Source organism: Grampus griseus (genome assembly GCF_964374135.1).
Source record: "Grampus griseus genome assembly, chromosome: 1".
Taxonomy (NCBI): domain Eukaryota; kingdom Metazoa; phylum Chordata; class Mammalia; order Artiodactyla; family Delphinidae; genus Grampus; species Grampus griseus.
In genome coordinates, this window is record NC_139017.1 from 150,665,020 (window position 1) to 150,687,189 (window position 22,170).

At 39.4% G+C, this 22,170-nt stretch overlaps 1 protein-coding gene across 2 annotated transcripts; it reads right to left on the minus strand.

Annotated features, from left to right (window-relative positions):
- Nucleotides 1-7,237: 7,237 nt before the first annotated feature.
- Nucleotides 7,238-19,931, minus strand: LOC309832725 (uncharacterized protein). Of its 2 annotated transcripts, XM_082670709.1 has the most exons (5): nucleotides 19,807-19,931; nucleotides 18,370-18,407; nucleotides 12,976-13,102; nucleotides 12,556-12,651; nucleotides 7,238-8,392 (listed from the first exon to the last, which is right to left on the minus strand). In XM_082670709.1, the coding sequence occupies exons 2-5, from the start codon at nucleotides 18,382-18,384 to the stop codon at nucleotides 7,488-7,490; spliced, it is 1,143 nt and encodes a 380-aa protein (XP_082526835.1). In that variant the 5' UTR covers nucleotides 18,385-18,407; nucleotides 19,807-19,931; the 3' UTR covers nucleotides 7,238-7,487. The 2 variants fall into 2 exon arrangements, with proteins under 2 accessions (XP_082526835.1, XP_082526836.1); XM_082670710.1 differs by lacking the exon at nucleotides 12,976-13,102.
- Nucleotides 19,932-22,170: the final 2,239 nt, after the last annotated feature.

A 22,170-nucleotide genomic window follows, 5' to 3' on the forward strand; every position in this document is an offset into this window, starting at 1 on the left:
AAGGGTTACATAATCGTTGGCGAGCTATAAAAATGAGAGTGTATCTAACAGGCATCAGGTTGGGTGGATAACTAGTTTCTATAACAAGTCTTAATTCCATTAAAGTCATTTAGAAATTGCTTATCAGGAATGATCATTTTTTCCCAGAAGGAAGTAATGAATTATAGTATGCAAAAAAAAAAAAACCCTTTCCCCAGACGAGGTTTGGGACAATTTCTCTTCTATAGGTTTCTTCAGACCTCTCTCCTCCACCCCTCAGCTCTCTCTCTCTCTTTTTTTAAAAAATTATTTATTAATTTATTTATGGCTGCATAGGGTCTTAGTTGCGGCACATGCGATCTTTCGTTGCGGCATTCGGGCTTCTCTCTAGTTGTGGCCCACAGGCTCAGTAGTTGTGGCACATGGGCTTAGTGGCCCTGTGGCATGTGGGATCTTAGTTCCCTGACCAGGGATCGAACTCACGTCCCCTGCATTGGAAGGCAGATTTTTAACCACTGGACCACCAGAGAAGTCCCTTTTTTTTCTTTTTTTTTTTTAATGTGTGTATACTGTCAGGCCTTATCGTAAGCATATATCTAATATTCATTCAACAAAAACATGTTGCCTGAGTTCCTGTTATATACCAGACATTGATCTGGGTATGGAGTAGTGAGCAAAACAGACAAAAATGCCTGCCTTGTGGACCTAATGTTCTATTTTATTAGATATTGATAAATGCTATGGAGAAAAATAGTGCAATGAAAGGGGATAGGCAGCAGTGGAGGGCTGCAGTTTTAAACAGAGTAGTCCAGGAAGGCCCCTCTTAGGAGATATTTGAGCAAAGACCTGAAGGAAATGAAGTTGCAAACTCATGCCAGATGAAAAAGGGTTTTAGGTAGAGAAAACAGCAAGAGCAAAGACCTGAAGCAGGAAGTGCCAAACACATTTAAGGAACAGCAAGGAGGGCCATGTACCTGGAGAAGGGAGAATAATAAAGAGGTAAGGAGGGGTGAGGGCCCAGACTGTGGAGGGACTTGTAATCAATGTAAGCACTTTAGCTTTTCCTCTGAGTGAAAATAGAGGCTTCTGGAGAATTTTGAGCAGAGGAGTGGCATGGTCTGACTCAAGTTTTAATATGATCACTCTGGCTGCTGTGTGGAGAATAAACTGGAGGAAAGCCAGGGTACAACCAGTTAGGAGGTCATTAGAATAATCAAGAAGTGAGATGATGGTGGATCAGACCAAGTAGTAGCAGAAGAGCTAGTGAGAAGTAGTTGCATTCAAGGTCTAGTTTGAAGGCAGACTCAATATTGATTTACTGTAGATCATATATAAGTTATGAGAGAAAAAGGAAACTCAAGGATGATTCCCACGTTCCAGATGTGAGCAAGTGAAAGGACGGAATTGCCATCAGATGAGATGGAGAAGGCTGCAAGAGGAGCATATCTAGGGAGAAGGAGAGAGAGCAGGACCTGTTTTGAACGTGTTTAGTTTGAGATGCCGATTAGAGAAAACCAGGTGGTGAAGTTGGACAAATACGCTTGAATTCAGGAGAGATGTCTATAAGAAATACATTTGGGAGATATCATTATATAGATAGACTTTGAAACCATCAGACAAATGGGGCTACCAATGAAGAGCATATAGAGAGAGAAGAGAAGAGGTCTGAGGATAGAGCCCTGGGATATTCCCAAGTTGAGAGTTTGTAGAGATGAGAAGGACTCAGCAGGGAGACTGAGAAGGAAAAATCAGTGAAGCAGGAGGAGAACCAGGAGAATGTGGCTGCTGTAAGCAACGTGGAAATAAATGCTTCACAGAGAACCGAGAGCTACATCGCGTCCTAAGCTGTTAATAATTAAGGCCGACGACTTGGTCATTGGATACAGCAAGTAGAATTTTATCGGTGACCTTTACCAGAACAGTTTCAGCAGAGTGGTGTAGGGGAAAGCCTATTTGGAATGAGTTTAAGAGAACATGACCTGAAAAGTCTAGATTGGGGAAATTTCAGTGAGACAAAGAGATGGTTTCTGTGGAAAAAAAAAAAATTCAAGAAGGAAAAGCAAAAGACGGAAGGGGAATGGGTAGCTTAACAGAGTGCTAAAACTAGCACTTTGGTGAAAGTTTGATGAGGAACAGGATATTATTTCCCCTGAAAATTACTTAATTACCATTTTTCCCTTTGTAATTAAGTAATTAATTAAGGGAAAAATGGTAATTTTACAATGTAGAAATGTGGTGGATGCCACCCTAACCAAGTAATTAAAGTGACCAGTAATGGGAATTCCCTGGTGGCGCAGTGGTTAAGAATCCACCTGCCAATGCAGGGGACACGGGTTTGAGCCCTGGTCCGGGAAGATGCCACGAAGCAACTAAGCCTGTGGGCCACAACTACTGAGCCTGCGCTCTAGAGCCCGTGAGCCACAACCACTGAGCCCGCATACCACAACTACTGAAGCCTGTGCACCTAGAGCCTGTGCTCCTCAACAAGAGGAGCCACCACGATGAGAGGCCTGTGCACCGCAATGAAGAGTAGCCCCTGTTCTCCACAACTAGAGAAAGCCTGCGTGCAACAGCGAAGACCCACCTCAGCCAAATAAGTAAATAAATAAATAAAATTTTAAAATAAAATTTAAAAAAAGTAAGATCACCAGTAATAAGTTTGACATTGTGCCTCCTGACATGAAATACTAAGAATATCACTTACATGATATACTTGCCCAAATGCATAACTTGAATCTAATCATGAGGAATCATCAGACCAACCAAAACTGAGGGGCACTCTACAAAATAACTGGCCTGTACTCTCCAAAAATATCAATGTCATGAAAGACGTTGAAAGGCTGAGGAATTGTTCCAGATTAAAGGAGTCTGAAGACATATGACAACTAAATACAATGGGTAATCCTGGTTTGGATCCTGGAGCAGAAAAAAAAAATTAAGAAAAACATTATTGGTTTAAATGCAATGTGGTATCTTGGATTGGATCCTAGATCAGAAAAAGGACATTTATTGAAAAACTAGTGAAATATGAATAAAATCTGGAATTTAGTTAATTGTGATAAACTGGTGTTGGCTTCTTAGTTGTGCTCTGGTAATAAAAGTTGTTAACTTTAGGGGCAATAGGTGAAGGATATATGGGAACTCTCGGTACTAGATTTGAAACTTTTCTGTAAACCTAAAATTATTCCAAAATTAAAAATTTCTTTAAAAAAGAACAGTATTGAGACAATTGGGGAATTTTATGGATGATAGATTATAGTATTATACCAGTGGTAAATTTTTTTTTATTTTGATCATTGAACTGTGGTCATATAACAGAATGTCCATGTTCAAAGGGGTGAAATGTTACTGGACATCTTCTCAGCCTCACTTCTTCCTTTTTTTTTTTTCTGCCCACAGCATGCAGCTTGCAGGATCTCAGTTCTCCAACCAGGGATTGAACCCAGGCCACTGCAGTGAAAGCCCAGAATCCTAACCACTAGGCACCAGGGAACTTCCTCTTCTTCCTTCTTTTGGTAACAGTCCCTATTTTTCTTTTGGGGGACTACTCTGCTCCTATTACATGAGATCTTGGTGGTAATGTAAATCAAGGTTTTCTGTGGTATCAATCTGTCTTTTCAGTGGTATGCACTAGCTCACTAGAAATAATACGCTTTTAGTTTTGCAAAGGAAATTACTAAAAGACTAAAGTGCTTCTAAAAAAATAAGAGACCATTGTTTCTTCCTCATCATAGGTGAGTTTAACACATTTGCAATTAATATTATTATTGATATGCTTTTATTTATTTCTACTTTTTTTTTTTGCTTTCTATTTATTATATCGTTTTCTGCAACTTTCACCTTTCCTGCTCTGTTGGATTTATGAAGTTTTCATTATTGCCCTCTTCAGATTTTTAAGTTACACATTATATTTCTAAGCTTTTCTAGTTACCCTTACTTTTTTTACACCTTTATAAAGCCTAACTCTCTTTTTCCAGAACTCAAGGACTCCTAAACTTAGATCTGCCTTTCTCACTTTTTCTGTTTCTTCTTTTCATTATACTTTTTGTATTTCATTCTTAAAAATTAGCATATATGATATAATCAGAAAAAAATGAAGTTTCATTGGGGGAGAAAACGCCCTATCTTCCATCTGTGTATAAATAAAAGAGAAAGAAGGTATTTTTCAGTGATCTTTTTATAAAGTAAAAAAGGAAAGAAAATCTCAAGGTATGACAGACTCAGAGGTGGGAAAAATCGAGGGAGTTCTCGTTTAGATTGTGTATGGCTGTTTCAGCCACAGAATACAAACAGACTAGGGAGTTCTGGGAATCTGAGATGTTTGGATGGAACTAAGCACAGTTTTGGTTTTCTTCTTGCCAAAATCTCGTATGGCCTAAGCCAATGAGCTCAGTGACAAAAACTCTCAAGGTGGCAGTTTATATTTGTCCAGTAAGGAAGTATATATATATATATATATATATATATATATATATATATATATTTTTTTTTAATTTTTGGCTGCATTGGGTCTTTGTTCCTGAGCGTGGGCTTTCTCTAGTTGCAGCAAGTGGAGGTTATTCTTCGTTGTGAACAGGCTTCTCATTGCGGTGGCTTCTCTTGCTGCAGAGCACAGGCTCTAGGCGCGTGGGCTTCAGTAGTTGTGGCACATGGGCTCAGTAATTGTGGCTTGTGGGCTCTAGAGCGCAGGTTCGGCAGTTATGGTGCATGGGCTTAGTTGCTACGCGGCATGTGGGATCTTCCTGGACCAGGGCTTGAACCCGTGTCCCCTGCATTGGCAGGTGGATTCTTAACCACTGCGCCACCAGGGAAGCCCAAGGAAGTATATTTTAACTTGCTCTACTGTATTCCTTCTTCCACTTAAGGGAGTGAATTAATTTATGGAACCTAGATAACATACTTCCTGACATATTACAATTAAAATTCCCTTGTTTTATTCGCAGACCATCGCACACCTCTTGCCACCTCGACCTACACAGCTGCTCTTCCAAGGGGACCTCACATAATGCCGACAACAGTAGAGCTCCCTACTGCCTCCTAATATGTGTCCTCTTCCTGTAGCCTTACATAGTTTTGAGTTTCTCAGATGAGAAGCATGGGCATGGGAAGGGGAGATAGGATGGCAATGGAAAGCACTGAGTAGGGTAAAACAAGGATTTCATGTAGGAAATGAGAGAAAACTGTTGGGCTGCAAAAAAAAAAGGCAAGTCCCGTGACTATACATACCTAAAGAATTCCCTGTGTGGCTGACAAATGGATTCTGAAGACAATTCCAAAAGAAAGAAGGTAACAGAAAATTTTGAAACTGCAAGAGTGTAACTAGTATGCCACCTCCTAAAACAACTGGGAAAGTGTTAAAGAAAAAAGGTATTCAGTGACATTTGTTAAAGATGACAAATGACAAGACAGACTTTACTCAGAACCAGTGTGATAGGTATAGGGACCACTGCCATGGGATTTTAGTTGGGGAGAGACTGCGCTCAACTCTGAATACACCATACACAAGTAGGAATTTATAGCTAAGGAGTAGGGTAGGGGGTCAGTGGTGGAAAATTACTAAGAGAAAACGGGTAAGGAGGGTTCTGGCTGAATCCGCCTAACAAGATTCCTGCTGAAGACAGGCCAGGGTGATCAGACATCACCTGAAGGATGATGGAGGATGAGGAACCTGATCAGATATTGAGGGTGGAGGGTTCTGGTTAAAATGACTTAGCAGGGTTCTTGCTAAAACTAGATTTTACAAGTAAGTGTGCAAGTGGGCCTTGGAAAGGTTCAGGAGCCTGACTAAGGTTTGGTTAAGCAACAAAGTCAGTAAATAATTTAGATCCTTAAGTGCTAGTATGCTTGTTCAAAAAAAAGCACTGTCATTCATTTATAATCATTACTCAGCATTACTCTTCAAAAAATGGACAATGAGGGCTTCCCTGGTGGCACAATGGTTGGGAGTCCGCCTGCCGATGCAGGGGACGCGGGTTCGTGCCCCGGTCTGGGAGGATCCCACATGCCACGGAGCGGCTGGGCCCGTGAGCCATGGCTGCTGAGCCTGTGCATCCAGAGCCTGTGCTCCGCAACAGGAGAGGCCGCAGCGGTGAGAGGCCGGCGTACCGCAAAAAAAAAAAAAAAAGGCCAATGAGAGAAAAACAATGTAATATAGTTGTAACTGAGCTTAAACTTGAAAAGGCTTGATTTCTGAATTTAGGTTCAAGCTGTTTTGTCACAACTCAAGAAAAGGCATAAAAGTTTTTTGACATTATCAAAGAATATTGTGAACAGCAGTAAAAACTGTAGCTTAAATAATGGTTGGGGCTTCCCTAGTGGCACAGTGGTTGAGAGTCCGCCTGCCGATGTAGGGGACATGGGCTCGTGCCCCGGTCCGGGAGGATCCCACATGCCGCGGAGTGGCTGGGCCCGTGAGCCATGACTGCTGAGCGTGCGCGTCTGGAGCCTGTGCAACGGGAGAGGCCACAACAGTGAGAGGCCAGCGTACCACAAAAAACAAAAAAAAAAAGGTTGCTTCATCCTTTTAAGGGAATATGTGGAACTTATAAAATGTCACGTTCCAAAGTGAAGTTGCTGAGCAAAAAAAAAGTGCTCTTTTCAACTCGATTAATGCTGCCTGTGCTGTCACATGGTAAATTCCAGGCACCCCTAGGAGCAAAACCTGTATCAATTTCTTACAAGAAAACAAAAAATAGACCCCAAAGCTCACTCCCTGAAAGTTGCAAAGTATCATGACACTCTAGTTTATTAAAATGAAATGTAGATGATACCCTAGTTAACTACTACTTGAGCTATACTTATACCTTAGGTAAATACATCAATGAAAAAGAACAGGAATATTTGAAGGGCAAATGTTTTATTTACACACTTATTTAAATACTTCTTTTCCTCAACTGAGTACTTACTGTAATACAGAATACAACTGCTTTCCCCCTCTCAATTGGTATCTTGTTAAATTATACATATGTGTAATTCTATACATCTTTATAACAAGTTTGAGAATGAGATTCAGTAACACTGCCATACCCCTCAAAAGTGCCAGCAAATGGGTGCAAATATTACTGAAATTCATACTACATATTAAACCACATGTTTTCACTTGCATGTTACTGTTAGGATTGGAAGAAAAAAATGGTGAAATTTACTGCAGAAACTCTTAATAGATATAATTTAATATAATATAAACATTTTTTACTCACACTTGCATAATTGTATAATTTGTTATAAGAATTAAAAATCAGAGATGGTAAATGTAGTTTTCACTGATTCCTTGATTGTTTAATTTATGCTTACTTTCCAAGCTCTATGTGCATTTATAAATTAACTTTTTCTGTGATCTTTTCTCTAAAAACTTTATTATCACTTGCAGAACATGATTGGCATTGTTTTTTTTAATGGGAATTTATTCTTCCAATTCATTCAGATTGGTGGATTTCTCCTCACCATAAATTCTCTACTTAATAAGGTTTATCAAATATTTAAAGTTTTCTCAGATTCATAAGTGAATATTACATATGAATTTTCTGATGTAAAATAAGATTTGACTTCTGGGAAAATGCTTTCCTACATTTGCTACATTCATAGGGCTTTTCTCCTGTATGAATTATCTGATGTCTGAGGAGGTGACACTTCTTGATGAAGGCTTTGCCACATTCAATACATCCATAAGGTTTCTCTCCTGTGTGAATTCTTTGATGAGTAACAAGCACAGAAGTGTTGCCAAAGGCTTTGCCACACACGATGCATCGATAGGGTTTCTCTCCTGTATGAAATCTAGAGTGTTTATAAAGGGATGAACTATACCTGAAGGTTTTCCCACATTCCTTACATTCAAATGAGTTCTCAAGTGTATGTGATTTCACGTGTTGAGTAAAGGAGGAGTTCCAGGTGAATGATTTTCCGCATTGACCGCATTCATAAGGTTTCTCTCCAGTGTGGAGTCTCTGATGGACCATGAGTTGTGCTTTATGTGTAAATGCTTTCCCACAATCACTGCACACAAAGGGTCTCTCTCCATTATGTATTTTCTGATGAGTTGCAAGGTGAGCCTTCCTGCTATAGGCTCTCCCACAGTCGTTGCATTCAAAGGGTTTTTTTCTTGTATGATTTTTTTCATGTCTAATAAAATGAAACTTCGTTTTGAAGGCTTTCCCACATTCACTGCATTCATAAGAGTTTTCTCCAGTATAACACCTATTACAATTAAGTAAGTCTGAAGTAGGTTGCAAACTCTTCCTATATGACTTACATTTATGTGATATTTTTCTTGTAGGATTAAGACTTGTGCTCATATTATAGCCATGAAGTCTCTTCACAGTCAGAATTTTATTGAACATGAACAAAACTGAATTCAAAAAATTGTCTTTGCTTTCCTGGTGCTTGTCTGATTCATCAATAAGTGGGCAGTCAGCTTCTAAAAAGGAGTACAGTGAAACATTCCTAGTTAATCTTTGCCATCAATGGTTATAGAAACATATATGACTCCAAATCTAGTCTCTCATTCTGAAACAAATCTGTATTTGCCTTGATCCTGAGCTTTAAGAATAAAACTGCTAAAGAGGAAATGGGAGCATAGAATGACAATGAGAACAGATGGCTTAACTTGTGACCTGAGGAAAGATAGTAAAATAGCACAAGGTACAGTAAGGAGGGTACAAAGGAAATCAAAAAGTTGCTCAATTGCTCAACAAGGGCATATGGTTAGCTCACAGAATGATGAGAGCCCACTGTGGAGATGTGATCAATGGACCAGGTAGCCAGGGGAACAAGAGACAAGGGAGTTAAGGGAAAATATCAGAGGGAAAACTAGATTTGGAGAAGGGAGATCAGAATCAGTGTCCTTACTACCTAATTCCTAGATTACCCAGGTAGAATAGCTCCTTATTTCCCTCATTCATATCTCTTTTTCCTATTGATCATCTGGCACAATGTCATTTCCCTTCAGGAACATTTTTCTATCTCCAACCCTCTAACCTCATCCAAACCATGGCTGAGACATATCTGTAGACAGGGCTCCAACACTACTACAGCTGGGATTCATTCTTACACGTACTTGTAGGCCCAGGAACACAAAGGTCTAGCAGGTCATTCGAGGGTGTGCTATTCTTAGCCCAAGCACAGATTCTATCTGCTTGTTACCATTTTTATTCAGGCTAAGTTTTGATATATGACAAGTACTGCTTTTACATCCTCTTTCAATCTGCCTAACAAACTAGTCCCCAGAAAGCCTCTTTGCCCCTGAAGTCACATTTTTAACTCCTAATCTCAAAACCCTATAAATCCCCAATCCACTGTTCCATTAAAAACAAAAAAAAAAAAAAATTAGGGAGGGGGTTATAATTCCCCACTCGTGAATTTCCTTCCATGTGAAGTTACTACAATACCCCTAGCCTTTTGCTTCATGCCTTATCCTCTGTGGAGCTGGCTGAGTAGTGGGCTATAGCCATTAATACACATTTCTTTATTGAGTGGTTCTAAATGTGGGGACTCGGTTCCTGTCTTCTTTCCTCTCTACTTCAACCAATGAGAAGCAGCATCCTGTGTTACCTTGGCCAACAATAACCAACTGAAAAATCCAGGGTAATCAGCCTGGTGAACAAAAATATGCAATACAATGAATTCACTCATGGTATCTAAGCATGCACTACTCTAGCCCTCAACAAATACCTACTTCTGTTCCAAGGATTCTAGATTCTAAATAGCTACAATCATTTGCTCATGTTCCTTCCCCACCTTAACTTGCCCTCCTTCATCCTCTCTCATCCTATGTAGTATTTAGATATCCTTTAGGGAGGAGCCATTGTTCCATGATCTTAAAAAAAAGGCTCCTCCAGTCTTTGCCTACTTTAAACTTTAGGCTCCATTTTCTCTGAACTTCTAAGACAGTCATCACTGCTGCCTAAACCATTTATTTTGACAACTAACTAGATTAAAACCACAATGTTACTGTGCATTGAACAAATGTTCCACATTCATCAAATTTTAAAATATATGGCTATGTTTTGCCTTTTCAACTACAATTTACACACCTGGAAAAACAATTTTTTTTTCTTTATTTGAATCCTTCTCAGGAAACATTAAAAAGCCTTGTTGAATGAAAGGATGAGAAACATCCCTACAATCCCTGACTTTACAAAAATGAATTAATTAAATATTCATTGAATGTCCATGATGTGCTCAGCTATGGTGTGAAGAAAAAAAATGATATTGGACTTTCTCTTCAGGGAGTAATCATGAGAAAACATGCCTTAAAGCCACAGGTTTGTTTTTTTTTTAAAAAAAAGTCTTAAAAGCCACAGGATTAAAAAAAATCTAAGATAGTATATGTCAAGTTTTCGTTGACAGAGCCATAGTAGAGTTGGGATGGGAATTCAAAGAAGGCAGAGATCAATGTAGGCTAAAGTTACCATGAAAGAGGAGAAAACTGAACTTAGACTTCATAGCATGCTGGTTTTGAAACCGAGTGGGGTCTTGAGGGGCTCCCAGGCACTGAAACCATGAGGCCTGAGCGCTGAGGCCTCCTTTTGTCCACCATTTCTTCCAGGCAAGACTCCAGCCTCCATGACCATCCCTGAGTTCCAAAGGGTGGATTTGAACAGTTGCTAATCAAGGGAGGAGCAGCTAAGAAACCACCTGAGGAAGGATTAAAGGGACCAGAGAAGCTCAACAAGATTAAGAGAAGACAATCTGAGACTGAGGGAGTGCAAGCCCTGTTCACACCCTAATCTTGTCAGGACCCCACCTTTGAACCCCTGTTATAAAGCCCTTAATCAAATCCTCTGGGGGAGAGACACATAGTTTTTCAAGGCTGAAGCCCAGTGTGTCTCCCTTTGCCTGGCAAAGCAATAAAGCTATCCTCTTCTACTTCACCCAAAACTCTGTGATTTGATTCAGCATTGCTGTACAGAGAGGCCGAGCTTTCGGTAACGGTTTTAGTTAGATGGAGCACATCAGAATCAAAAGGACTAAGGCAGAAAAGAAAACTGTGTACAGAGGATGCTAAAGAGTCTAATTGCATGGAATAGGGAAAAGATGGACAATTCTGGATAAACATGGGATCACATACAGAGGGATAAGCCATTTAAATACCATAATACAGGTGATACAGGAATAACATGTTTGTCAGAAGAGTGACAAGCAAAATGAAATAATTCAGATAAATCTTGCAAGAACATCTAAGATAAACCAGAAAGTAGGCTGGAATTGGCAATATAAGTATTTACATAAACAGCCAAGATACCATATCAGGAGTTAAAATTCATTTGTTTTATGCCAGTAGTAATTGGGGTTCCAGGGAATCTAAAACACATTTAATTGGTATCTTAATCATTTGAAACATACTTCTTTTATGGACTCTGTGCAAAGGGAAGATTTTATTTTGAGTCAGTCTTGGATAAACTAATAGTTGAAATTATAGGTAATAAGTCCCAATAGTATTTAAGGAGAAATTCTTAAGAGAAAAAGCCAAATTGCTTACCACAGTGATTTTGTGACTACAGACCAGGAGACCAGTCACTACCTTTTATTGTAAGGATAAAGGTAAAGTGTTGAAGAATATTAAAAATTGGTTCCTATGATAAAACAGACAATAAGGCCAGGTAGGGTAAAATTAAGGGAATGGAAAGCTGGTGAGGCAAAGATGCTGGAGATGGCACAAAAGAAATAACTGTAGTCTTTAGAGTGATGAAGTTTCTGAGGGAGTTCCTGTGGACAGAATTTCAGAAGATGGAAGAGAAGTCAAACAGCAAAGGGTGAATAAGCTGTGAGAAAGGGTGAGGGCAGATTAGTGAGGAATTAATTCAAATAAAGTTGGAGGACAATTTCCGAAAGATATCAATATTATCAAGTGAAGCAGAAAGACGCACTAGAAGGTAGATACCCCAAGTTAGCCGTAAGACTAAAGATGAGCAAGGTAGGGTACACAGGGGGAGTATATGCTGCAAGAAAAGGAACGAGTTTTTTTAAAAAAGGAAAAAAAATTAGGAAGAACATGTTACGAAAGTTTTGAAATAAAAACAACTAACATATGCTGAACACTTACTGTCTGCCACTATATGAAGGGTTTTGCTTGTATTAACTCATATAATCTTTACAAAAACCTGAGGTAAAGTCATATTATCCCTATTTTATAAATAAAGTTGTGCTACAAAATAATTAGGTTAGACAGAGGTTGGTGGAATAAGACTTCAAATCCACATAATCTGACTACATTATTAGAAACAGATGTATGGAAAGATCTGCCACCATGTTGAGGAGGGAAGAAGAATGAGGATTCTAGGGACTGAGAGAACCAACAAGCACCTCGATGGAACAGGCAGCGCAAGGAGCCAGAGCGGAGAGGAAGGACATCCTCCCACACAAGAGCTGAGAAACAGAAAGAGCGGCCACGTGGAAGAGTGGAAGTGAAGGTGTCACCTGGGGATCTGAGGATGTTGTGTCAGGTGTACCCAGTCACTTTCAAAGGTGTGTGGTTTTAAGACGTGCTTCCTGAAAAGTATTTCAGAGGTGCCTGTCCCTCACTCACCAACTGGGATCTCAGTTCCAGAGACTCCCATCTACCTGCTTTCTCTGACTCACCTGGAGAGCGCCAACGTGGGTTCTCTCCCTCCACCATCCATGGCTCTTGTCCTTGCTCCACCTTGAAGATCACTATTGTTTTGGTGACTGGACACCCTGTTCATGGGAAACAACACAGAACTGGGGACAAAGTGCTAGGAACAAACGACTACCTCACAATTCGGGTTTGCCTCCTGGAGTCTTAGGGCCTGTGAAGATGACAGACAAGCTTTAGACAGAAAAGACCCTTCTTCATTTGGGAGGCAGAAACATTAAACAAATTATCTGATCCCCAAAGGGGATTAAGAATCTTTGACCACTAAAATTCAGAGACAAACTTACTAATGCTTCAGAATGTTCACAGCTTTCGCAGGTCTTAAAGGAAGGGCACTATTAAAACATAATGAGTTACACTGAAAAGTTACCACCCACTGTCCTTACCCATTGAGATGAGGTTTCTAAAGTTCTCCAACATCACATCCCAATACAAGGTTCTCTGATCACAGTCAAGCAGCTGCCACTCCTCTGGGGTGAATTCCACAGCCACATCCTGGAGTGTCACTGATCCCTGTAATAGTACATGGATCTTCAAACTAAAGTGTGCATCATTTGGGGACTTGTAAGAGAATCATGGCAGCCTCTTAGGATCATATCATTTTCATTGCTGAGTTTTCAGAAAGTAATGTATGATAACTACTGTACACCTGATTCAGAAATATACTTTGTGATAGAAACAAAAATTATATTAAAAATATTCAACTAGTGCCAGGATAATTCAATGGGGGAAAGAATGGTCTTTTAAACAAATGGTGTTGGACCAACTGGATCTCCACACGCAAAAAAATGAAGTTGGACTCCCCTCAACACACACACCTCACATCATATATAAAAATGAACTAAAAATGGATCAGAGACCTATGTGTAAGAGTTAAAACTAGAGGTGACCCTTGAACAACTTGGGGGTTAGGGGTGCCAACCTCTCCACAGTTAAAAATCCACATAACTTTACAGCCCTCCATATCCGTGGTTCCACAACCACGAATTCAACGAACCACAGGTCATGTAGTACTGTAGTATGTATGTATTGAAAAAAATCTACACATAAGTGGACCCACACGGTTCAAACCCGTGTTGCTCAAGGGTCAACTGTATATAATTCTTAGATGAAAACAAGGGAGTAAATCTTTATGACCTGGGATTAGGCAATGGTTTCTTACACATGACAGAAAAAGTGTAAGTGACAAAAGAAAAAAAATAGATAAATTGGAATTCACCAAAATTAAACATTTTTAAGCTTCAAAGGATACCATGAAGAAAGTGAAAAAGACAATTCACAAAATAGGAGGAAATATTTGTAAATCATATATCTAAAAAGAAATTTGCATCTAAATTATAAAAAGAATTCTTACAACACACAATAAAAAGAAAACCCAATTTAAAAATGGACAAAGGATTTGAACAGACATTTTTCCAAAAACAGATATGGTCCATAAGCACATGAAAAGATGTTCAACATCATTAGTAAATACAAATTAAAACCACAATGAGGTATCACTTTATACCCACTAGGATGGCTAAAATCAAAGGCAGACAATGATAAGTGTTAATAAGGATAGGGAGAAACTGGAACTCTCATACATTGATGGTAGAACTGTAAAATGGTGCAGCAACTATGGAAAACAGTTCAGGAGTTCCTCAAAATGTCAAACATAGAGTCACCATATGACCCAGCAATTTTTCCTAGGTATATACGCAAAAGAATTGAAATCATACATCCCCCCGCCAAAGAAAAAACCATACACAAATGCCCATAGCAGAATTATTCATAATAGGCAAAAGTGGCAATATGGGTATCCATCAACTAATAAATAGATAAACAAAATGAGGTACATCCATATGATCCAATATTATTCAGCAATAAAAAGGACTCTACAACATAGATGATCCTTGAAAATTTTGTGCTGGGTGAGAGAAGCCAGTCACAAGAAATCACATATTGTATGGTTCCATTTGTATGAAATGCTCAGAATAGGCAAATACATATAAACATAAAGTAATTCAGGGCTGGGGGAAGGAAGGAATGGGGAGTGACTGCTAATGGATATGGGGTTTCTTTTGAGAGTAATGAAAATGTTCTGAGATTAGTGGTGATGGTTTCACAATTACGATAATATACTAAAAAACCCCCCACTAAATTGTATACATTTTAAAGGGGTCAATTTGTAATATGTGAATTATGTCTAAAAATTATTTTAAAATATTACTTATATGTTCTTCATTCATCCACTCATACAATATTCAATGAGGACATACCAAGTACAGTACTAGAGATAACAAAAAATAAAATTATTACTGCCCTCAGAGATCTTACAATCTATTAGACACTGCAAAACAAACATGTAAAGGTAATAAGATGTTAGAGGGGCTATAAGGTTAATACGCCAGACTCACATAAGCATAATAAAATAGAAAAATACAGACTTTTTTTTTTCTGCAGTACGCGGGCCTCTCACTGTTGTGGCCTCTCCTGTTGCAGAGCACAGGCTCCAGATGCACACGCTCAGCGGCCATGGCTCACGGGCCTAGCCGCTCCGCAGCATGTGGGATCTTCCCGGACCAGGGCACGAACCCGTGTCCCCTGCATCAGCAGGGGGACTCTCAACCACTGCGCCACCAGGGAAGCCCCCAGATTTTTTAATATGATAAAATACATCCTCTCAACCATAAAGTCAAAATCATGTTTAACTTAAACTGAAATTAAAAAGGCATGTGGTAACATGCCTACTGCAAAGAGATAGTTAAGACCATATAAAGCAGGTGTCAGCAAACTACCACCCACAGGTTGACCGCCTGTGTTTGTAAATAAAATGTAACTGGAACATAGTTATGTCCATTTGTTTACTTCAACTACAAGAGCAGAGTTGAGTAGTTGCCACAGAGATTATATGGCCTTCAAGCCTAAAATATTTACTATCTGTCCCTTTAAAAAGTTAAGAGAGGGACTTCCCTGGTGGTCCAGTGGTTAAGACTCCTTGCTCCCTAAGCAGGGGGCCTGGGTTCAGTCCCTGGTCAGGGAACTAGATTCACATGCTGCAACTAAAAAAGCCTGCATGACACAGCTAAAGATCCTGCACACGGCAACAAAGATACCACATGCCACAACTAAGACCTGGTGCAGCCAAATAAATAAATAAATATTAAAAAATAATAAAGTTAAGAGACTAGGCAGGGTTTACCCCAGGAATGCACAGATAGTTCAATATTGGGAAATGTATTAGAAATTCTTTAAACTGTTATATTAAAGAAAAAATATATTATTTTATTGACAGGTATAAAAAAAAATGATATGAGAAAAAAAGTTCCCAATTTATGAAAACAATCTCAACAAGCTAAAAATCCTTAACTTGATTTAAAAAACAAAACAAAACAAAAAAACAACTATCGACCAGATTACAAGAGGAAACAGTATGACACTGGAAGCATTCCCACTAAAACTGGAACAAAAAAGATTTTGGTTAGAAATTACATTCAAAATTATAGTTACTAGAAGTCCTGTCCATTGACATAAGACAAGGAAAAAATATGGAGCCTACATATTAGGCAATAAGGGACAAAACTCCATTTGAAGAGTATATGATGGTCTATCTAGAAAATCTAAGAATCAACTAAAAAACTCTTGGACTTAGTAAGAGTTCTGTAAGTTGACATAAAGTCAATTAGATAAATCCATACTTTCCTCTACACCAGAATAGCCGATTAGAAAATATAATGAAAAAAGATCCATTCCATTCTCAATAGCAACTTAAACCATATGTAAGAATAAACATCATAAGAAATGTAAAAGAATTACCATAATAAACCTATAAAACTGTAATGAAGGACCAAAAAACAATGAATAAAATGAAGAACTCACAAATAACAAATGCTGGAGAGGGTGTGGAGAAAAGGGAACCCTCCTACACTGTTGGTGGGAATGTAAGTTGGTACAGCCACTATGGAGAACAGTATAGAGGTCCCTCAGAAAACTAAAAATAGAATTACCATATGATCCAGCAATCCCACTCCTGGGAATGTACCCAGACAAAACTATAATTCAAAAAGATACATGCACCCCTATGTTCACAGCAGCACTATTCACAATAGCCAAAACATGGAAACAACCTAAATGTCCATCGACAGATGAAAGGATAAAGAAGATGTGGTACATATATACAATGGAATATTACTCAGCCATAAAAAAGAATGAAATAATGCCATTGGCATCAACATGGATGCAACTAGAGATCATACTAAGTGAAGTAAGTCAGAAAGAGAAAGACTAATACTATATGGTATCACTTATATGTGGAATCTAAAATATGGCACAAATGAACCTATCTACAAATCAGAAACTGACTCACAGACATAGAGAACAGACATGTGGTTGCCAACAGGGAGGAGGGGAGGGAGAGGGATGGACTGGTAGTTTGTGGTTGATAGATGCAAACTATTACATTTAGAATGGATACACAACAAGGTCCTAACGTATAGCACAGGGAACTATATTCAATATCCTGTGATAAACCAAAATGGAAAAGAATATGAAAAAAGCATGTCTCTATGTGTATAACTGAGTCACTGTGCTGTACAGCAGACATTAGCACAACATGGTAAATCAACCTACTTCAATTTTAAAAAATGGAGAACTCACTATTGAAAAGTTATGAATTCTCTCCAAATTAATCTAAAAGCATAATGCAATCACAATAAAAATACGTAACATACCCCCTTATGGACCTTGACAAGCTGATTTTTAAATTCACATGGAAGAGAAAATGCTCAAGAATTGCTGAAGACTCTGGAAAAGGAGCAAGGTTTACTTATGGATCCAGGTGAATATTAAAAAGGATATGTACCTGGACTTACAAATTGAGTTCATATAGCACTTCTTGGCACTATGTTCTCTGCTTATTCTAGGGAACACTCTAAGAAAGTCACAGGAGGGACTTCCCTGGTGGCACACTGGTTAGGACTCCACGCTCCCAGTGCAGGGAGCCTGGATTCAATCCCCAGTCAGGGAACTAGATCCCAAATGCATGCCTCAACTAAGAGCTTGCATGCCACAACTAAGGAGCCCGCCAGCTGCAACTAAGACCTGGTGCAACGAAATAAATAAATAAATAAAAATTTATAAAAAGAAAGTCATAGGAAAACTGATGTTATATTCATCACAGGATTGTTACTGTCAATATTGTTTCCAACACTATCTCTATGAAAACCCATTGTGGGAATCCCCTGGTGGGCCAGTGGTTAGGACTCGGCACTCTCACTGCTGGGTCGTGGGTTCAATCCCTGGTTGGGGAAGTAAGATTCCACAAGCCTCGGGGTGCGGCAAAAAAAAAAAAAGAAAAAAGAAAAGAAAACCCATTGTAAGATATTTTCTTTGGAGAATTGTGCCAAGAAAAAATTTACTTATCCGGGGAATTGTTCTGCTTTATTCTCAAGGACAAAGCCAGTATTTTAAAAGGTTGGCTATCCATTTTCTATGATCACCAGAAAGACTGGGTATACATATGCAGCTCCAGCTAAGTGCAGACCCTATAATCTGGATATCAACTTAGCACTTGTGGACCTGATCTATTCAATTTACGTTTTCCCTGACTATACATTTCCTTTTTATTATGTGGATTTTTTTTTTTTTTGGCTGCGCCGCACGACATGCAGGATCTTAGTTCCTCGATGGAACCCGCGTCCCCCCCCTGCAGTGGAAGCACGGAGTCTTAACCACTGGACCGCCAGGGAAGTCCTTATATGGATTTTTTAAGAGATTTAAATAGCAATAAATGGATGCCTTACCTCTAAGTTGACCATTTTTGCAGCTCTTACACAGAGATCTATGAAAGTAGAAATGGGGAAGAGAGTAAAGACATGAGAAACACCAGGACTGCAGTGTAGAACCCTGCTCTGTGAAAACAGAAGCACACATACTGCAGTCTCAGAAAATGCCACCCAGTGGGAGAACGACATTTCTAGCAAGTCAGAAAAGTCTATATTTTATAAGCAATGATCTCTGTGTTATTAATATATGGAGCTTAGATAAGTATCTTGTACATTTCTGTCCTACAGACCTAACAGCAAGTCGTTAACCTTTAAACCAGTGACTTTTTTTTTCTCCCAGAAACGTATCCTAAGTAAATACAAATACTTGTATCCTAAGTAAATAATGAATGAGTTAAAAGGATAACTAAAAGCCTGACCTCCGAAGCTCATTATCTTTAGAAGTCATTCCTTCCTGTGATTCTCTGGTCTCTGTTCTGTAGCTGGAGTAAGAGATCTCAAATAGGTTTCTTGAGAAGGCCGGATCCAGGGACCAGGCGGGGAGAGGGGGGAGGTGAGGATTTTTTTTAAGCTGGAGTCTTCAGTTTAGACTCTAAATCTGTCTCTCCCTCTCCCTCCTCCTCCCCCTCGGAATTCACCATCTCCTATGAGCCCAGTCTAGGCTTTTGAAATTCCAACCAGCACTGCTAGGGCCCTAGAAAGGCTAAAATGTGCAAGATGGACCGCCAGCTTTATTTCGTCTTCACTGGAAAAATCTGAAGATTCACCAAGAGATCCTTAAAAAAAAAAAAAAAAAAAGACACACCGAATTTTACTCAGCATACATTACTCAAATATTTCAAAAGGAAAATATGTCCAACGCTTTGTTTTGCAGGTTGTTTTCATCTTGCGAAAAAAATGAAATTTGAAGAAAACTCATCTGGATTTGAATCTCAGATCTTCTATTATACTAAACTGTTTGAGTCTAGGCAAGTTAACTTCACCTCTCTCAGCTTCAGTTAATTCATATGCAAAATTCGGATGATTGTTGTGATAATACCCTAAGAGTGCATCGAAGTTTCTCTAGAATCACTTTATTCCTAGATCCCTTAACATGGTTTAATTTTAAACCATTGTAAATGGTTTTAAATGGTTCTGGTAGGACCAACTGTGCTCCTGTAATCAGGGAAGGTGTAGTTTGATGCACAGACTTCTACATAGTGTCCTTTACTTACAAGGGCAGGAATGCAAACTGAGCTTGCTCTAGCCCCACCCGGGATCTAGGAATCCTCTGAGTGGCGGTCGGGCCCTTCTCTTGCTTTCTCTGAACTACTCCAGAATTGGACAGGACCCACACACCCAAACACGAAGTCACCGCACGTGAGAGTTTTAAGGTTTTTCAGTTCAGTAAGCCAATAAACCGGTCCCTTTCTTCCCGCCCTTCCCTTATGTCCCCCAAGTTCTGCAGAGTCATACCTGCCAGTCTTTCACTGCCACACTCCCAGCTCCGACTCTAAGCTGGAGATCAGTTTACAGAGATCTCCCAGATCTGGGCGAAACCCCGACTCTCACTTCATACAGTGCTGGTTGGAAAATTACAGACTACAGGCTACTGCCCCACTGCGCGTGTGCGGAAGTAACTGCCCACCCAGAGATTCCCAAGTTCCCCCGCGGTGCAGGCTATTCATCGGGCACTACATTTCCCATAAGGCCCATGGAGCTCGTTTCCGGAATGCGTCACGTGCTCCTGCCTCTTTAGGGGGAGATTCCTGGGTTAGTATCTCTGGGGCCGTTTGGAGAGACAGGGTCATTTATAAAAGGGAGATGTATATATCCTTTTTGTTTAAAATGAAAGACATCAGCTTTTTTTTTGGAAATTTTATTGTTTTATACAGTAGGTTCTTATTACTTATCTATTTTATACATATTAGTGTGTATATGTCAATCCCAATCTCCCAATTCATCCCACCACCACTCCCCACCTCCCGCTTTCCCCCCTTGGTGTCCATACGTTTGTTCTCTACATCTCTGTCTCTATTTCTGCCATGCAAACCGGTTAATCTGTACCATTTTTCTAGGTTCCACATATATGTGTTAATACATGATATTTGTTCTTCGCTTTCTGACTTACTTCACTCTGTATGACAGTCTCTAGATCCATCCACGTCTCTACAAATGACCCAATTTCGTTCCTTTTTTATGGCTGAGTAATATTCCATTGTATATATGTACCACATCTTCTTTATCCATTCATCTGTTGATGGGCATTTAGGTTGCTTCCATGACCTGGATATTGTAATCAGAGCTGCAATGAACATTGGGGTGCATGTGTCTTTTTGAATGATGGTTTTCTCATGGTATATGCCCAGTAGTGGGATTGCTGGGTCATATGGTAATTCTATTTTTAGTTTTTTAAGGAACCTCTACACTGTTCTCCATAGTGGCTGTATCAATTTACATTCCCACCAACAGTGCAAGAGGGTTCCCTTTTCTCCACACCCTCTCCAGCATTTGTTGTTTTTAGATTTTCTGATGATGCCCATTCTAACTGGTGTGAGGTGATACCTCATTGTAGTTTTGATTTGCATTTCTCTAATAATTAGTGATGTTGAGCAGCTTTTCATGTACCTCTTGGCCATCTGTATAGACACCAGAATTTTAAAATACTGGAAAATCTAAATCAGCAGTATGCTAAAGAGAATAATTTACCCTTAGTTCAGTTTCTTCTAGCCATACACTAGCTTAGGTCAGGGAGATGAAAAGAACCCAACAAAGTAGACTGAGATGGAATAATCCGTGAGACAGGTGGAAAAGAAGGAGGGTTTGAATCTGCAAAATCAAGGGAAGAAAATGTTCCAAGAAGGAAGGAGTGATCCACTGCATTAAATGCTGCTGATAGGTCAGGTAGGATGTGAACTAATAATTGGCTAGTGGATTGAGCAGTGTGGGAGTTGTTGAAACATGCCCTTTTGGTGTAGTGATGGAAGTTTGATAAAGTCTGATAAGAGTTAGGTAAGGGTGGGATGAAACAATGGGAGAAAGCAAATACATATAGACAACTTCTTCAGTTTTGCTTTTTTAAGATGAGTAGAAAAATAAAGCTGTCCTCTGCATATGGAATTGGGGTCCAGAATTTTTTTTTAAGATGGAAGAAATTAGTGTTTGTATCCTAATTAAAATGATACAGTGGAGAGGGGGAAATGGACAATACAGGAAAGACGACAGTTGCAGGAGGAAAGTCCTTGAGGAAAGAAGGGATGTAATCCAGCACATAATCGGGGGGATCAGTTCTAAGCAAGAGTATGGACAATTTATTAATTGAAATAAAAGGGGAGGCATACAGGGAGGAGGAAGGGTAAGCTGGGACAAAGTGAGAGAGTGGCATGGACATATATACACTACCAAATGTAAAACAGATAGCTAGTGGGAAGCAGCTGCATAGCACAGGGAGGTCAGCTTGGTGCTCTGTGACCACCTAGAGGGGTGGGATAGGGAGGGTGGGAGGGAGACGCAAGAGGGAGGAGATATGGGGATATATGTATACATATAGCTGATTCATTTTGTTATACAGCAGAAACTAACACAGCATTGTAAAGCAATTATACTCCAATAAAGATGTTTATAAAAAGGGGGGGGAGAGGCAGAGTCGATAGGTACAGATGCAGACACGTGGACAGATTTGGTGGTGGGAGAATGAGGATATCCTCACCTGAGTGCTTCTATTTTCTCAGTGAAATAGGAAGCTCAAAGTGAAGATAGGGAGAAGGTATTACAGGTTTGAGGAAAGAAAATAGTGTATTACATTTATTCTAATACTTTTTCATATTTCAACATCTGTGA

What these genes read in the sequence shown, in the direction of transcription:
- LOC309832725 (XM_082670709.1), bottom strand. An exon ending in TAGAAACCTCATCTCAATGG is followed by an intron (nt 12,652 to 12,975) that starts GTAAGGACAGTG and finishes TCCCATGAACAG; the next exon opens with GGTGTCCAGTCACCAAAACA. An exon ending in CCCACGTTGGCGCTCTCCAG is followed by an intron (nt 8,393 to 12,555) that starts GTGAGTCAGAGA and finishes ACTCCTTTTTAG; the next exon opens with AAGCTGACTGCCCACTTATT.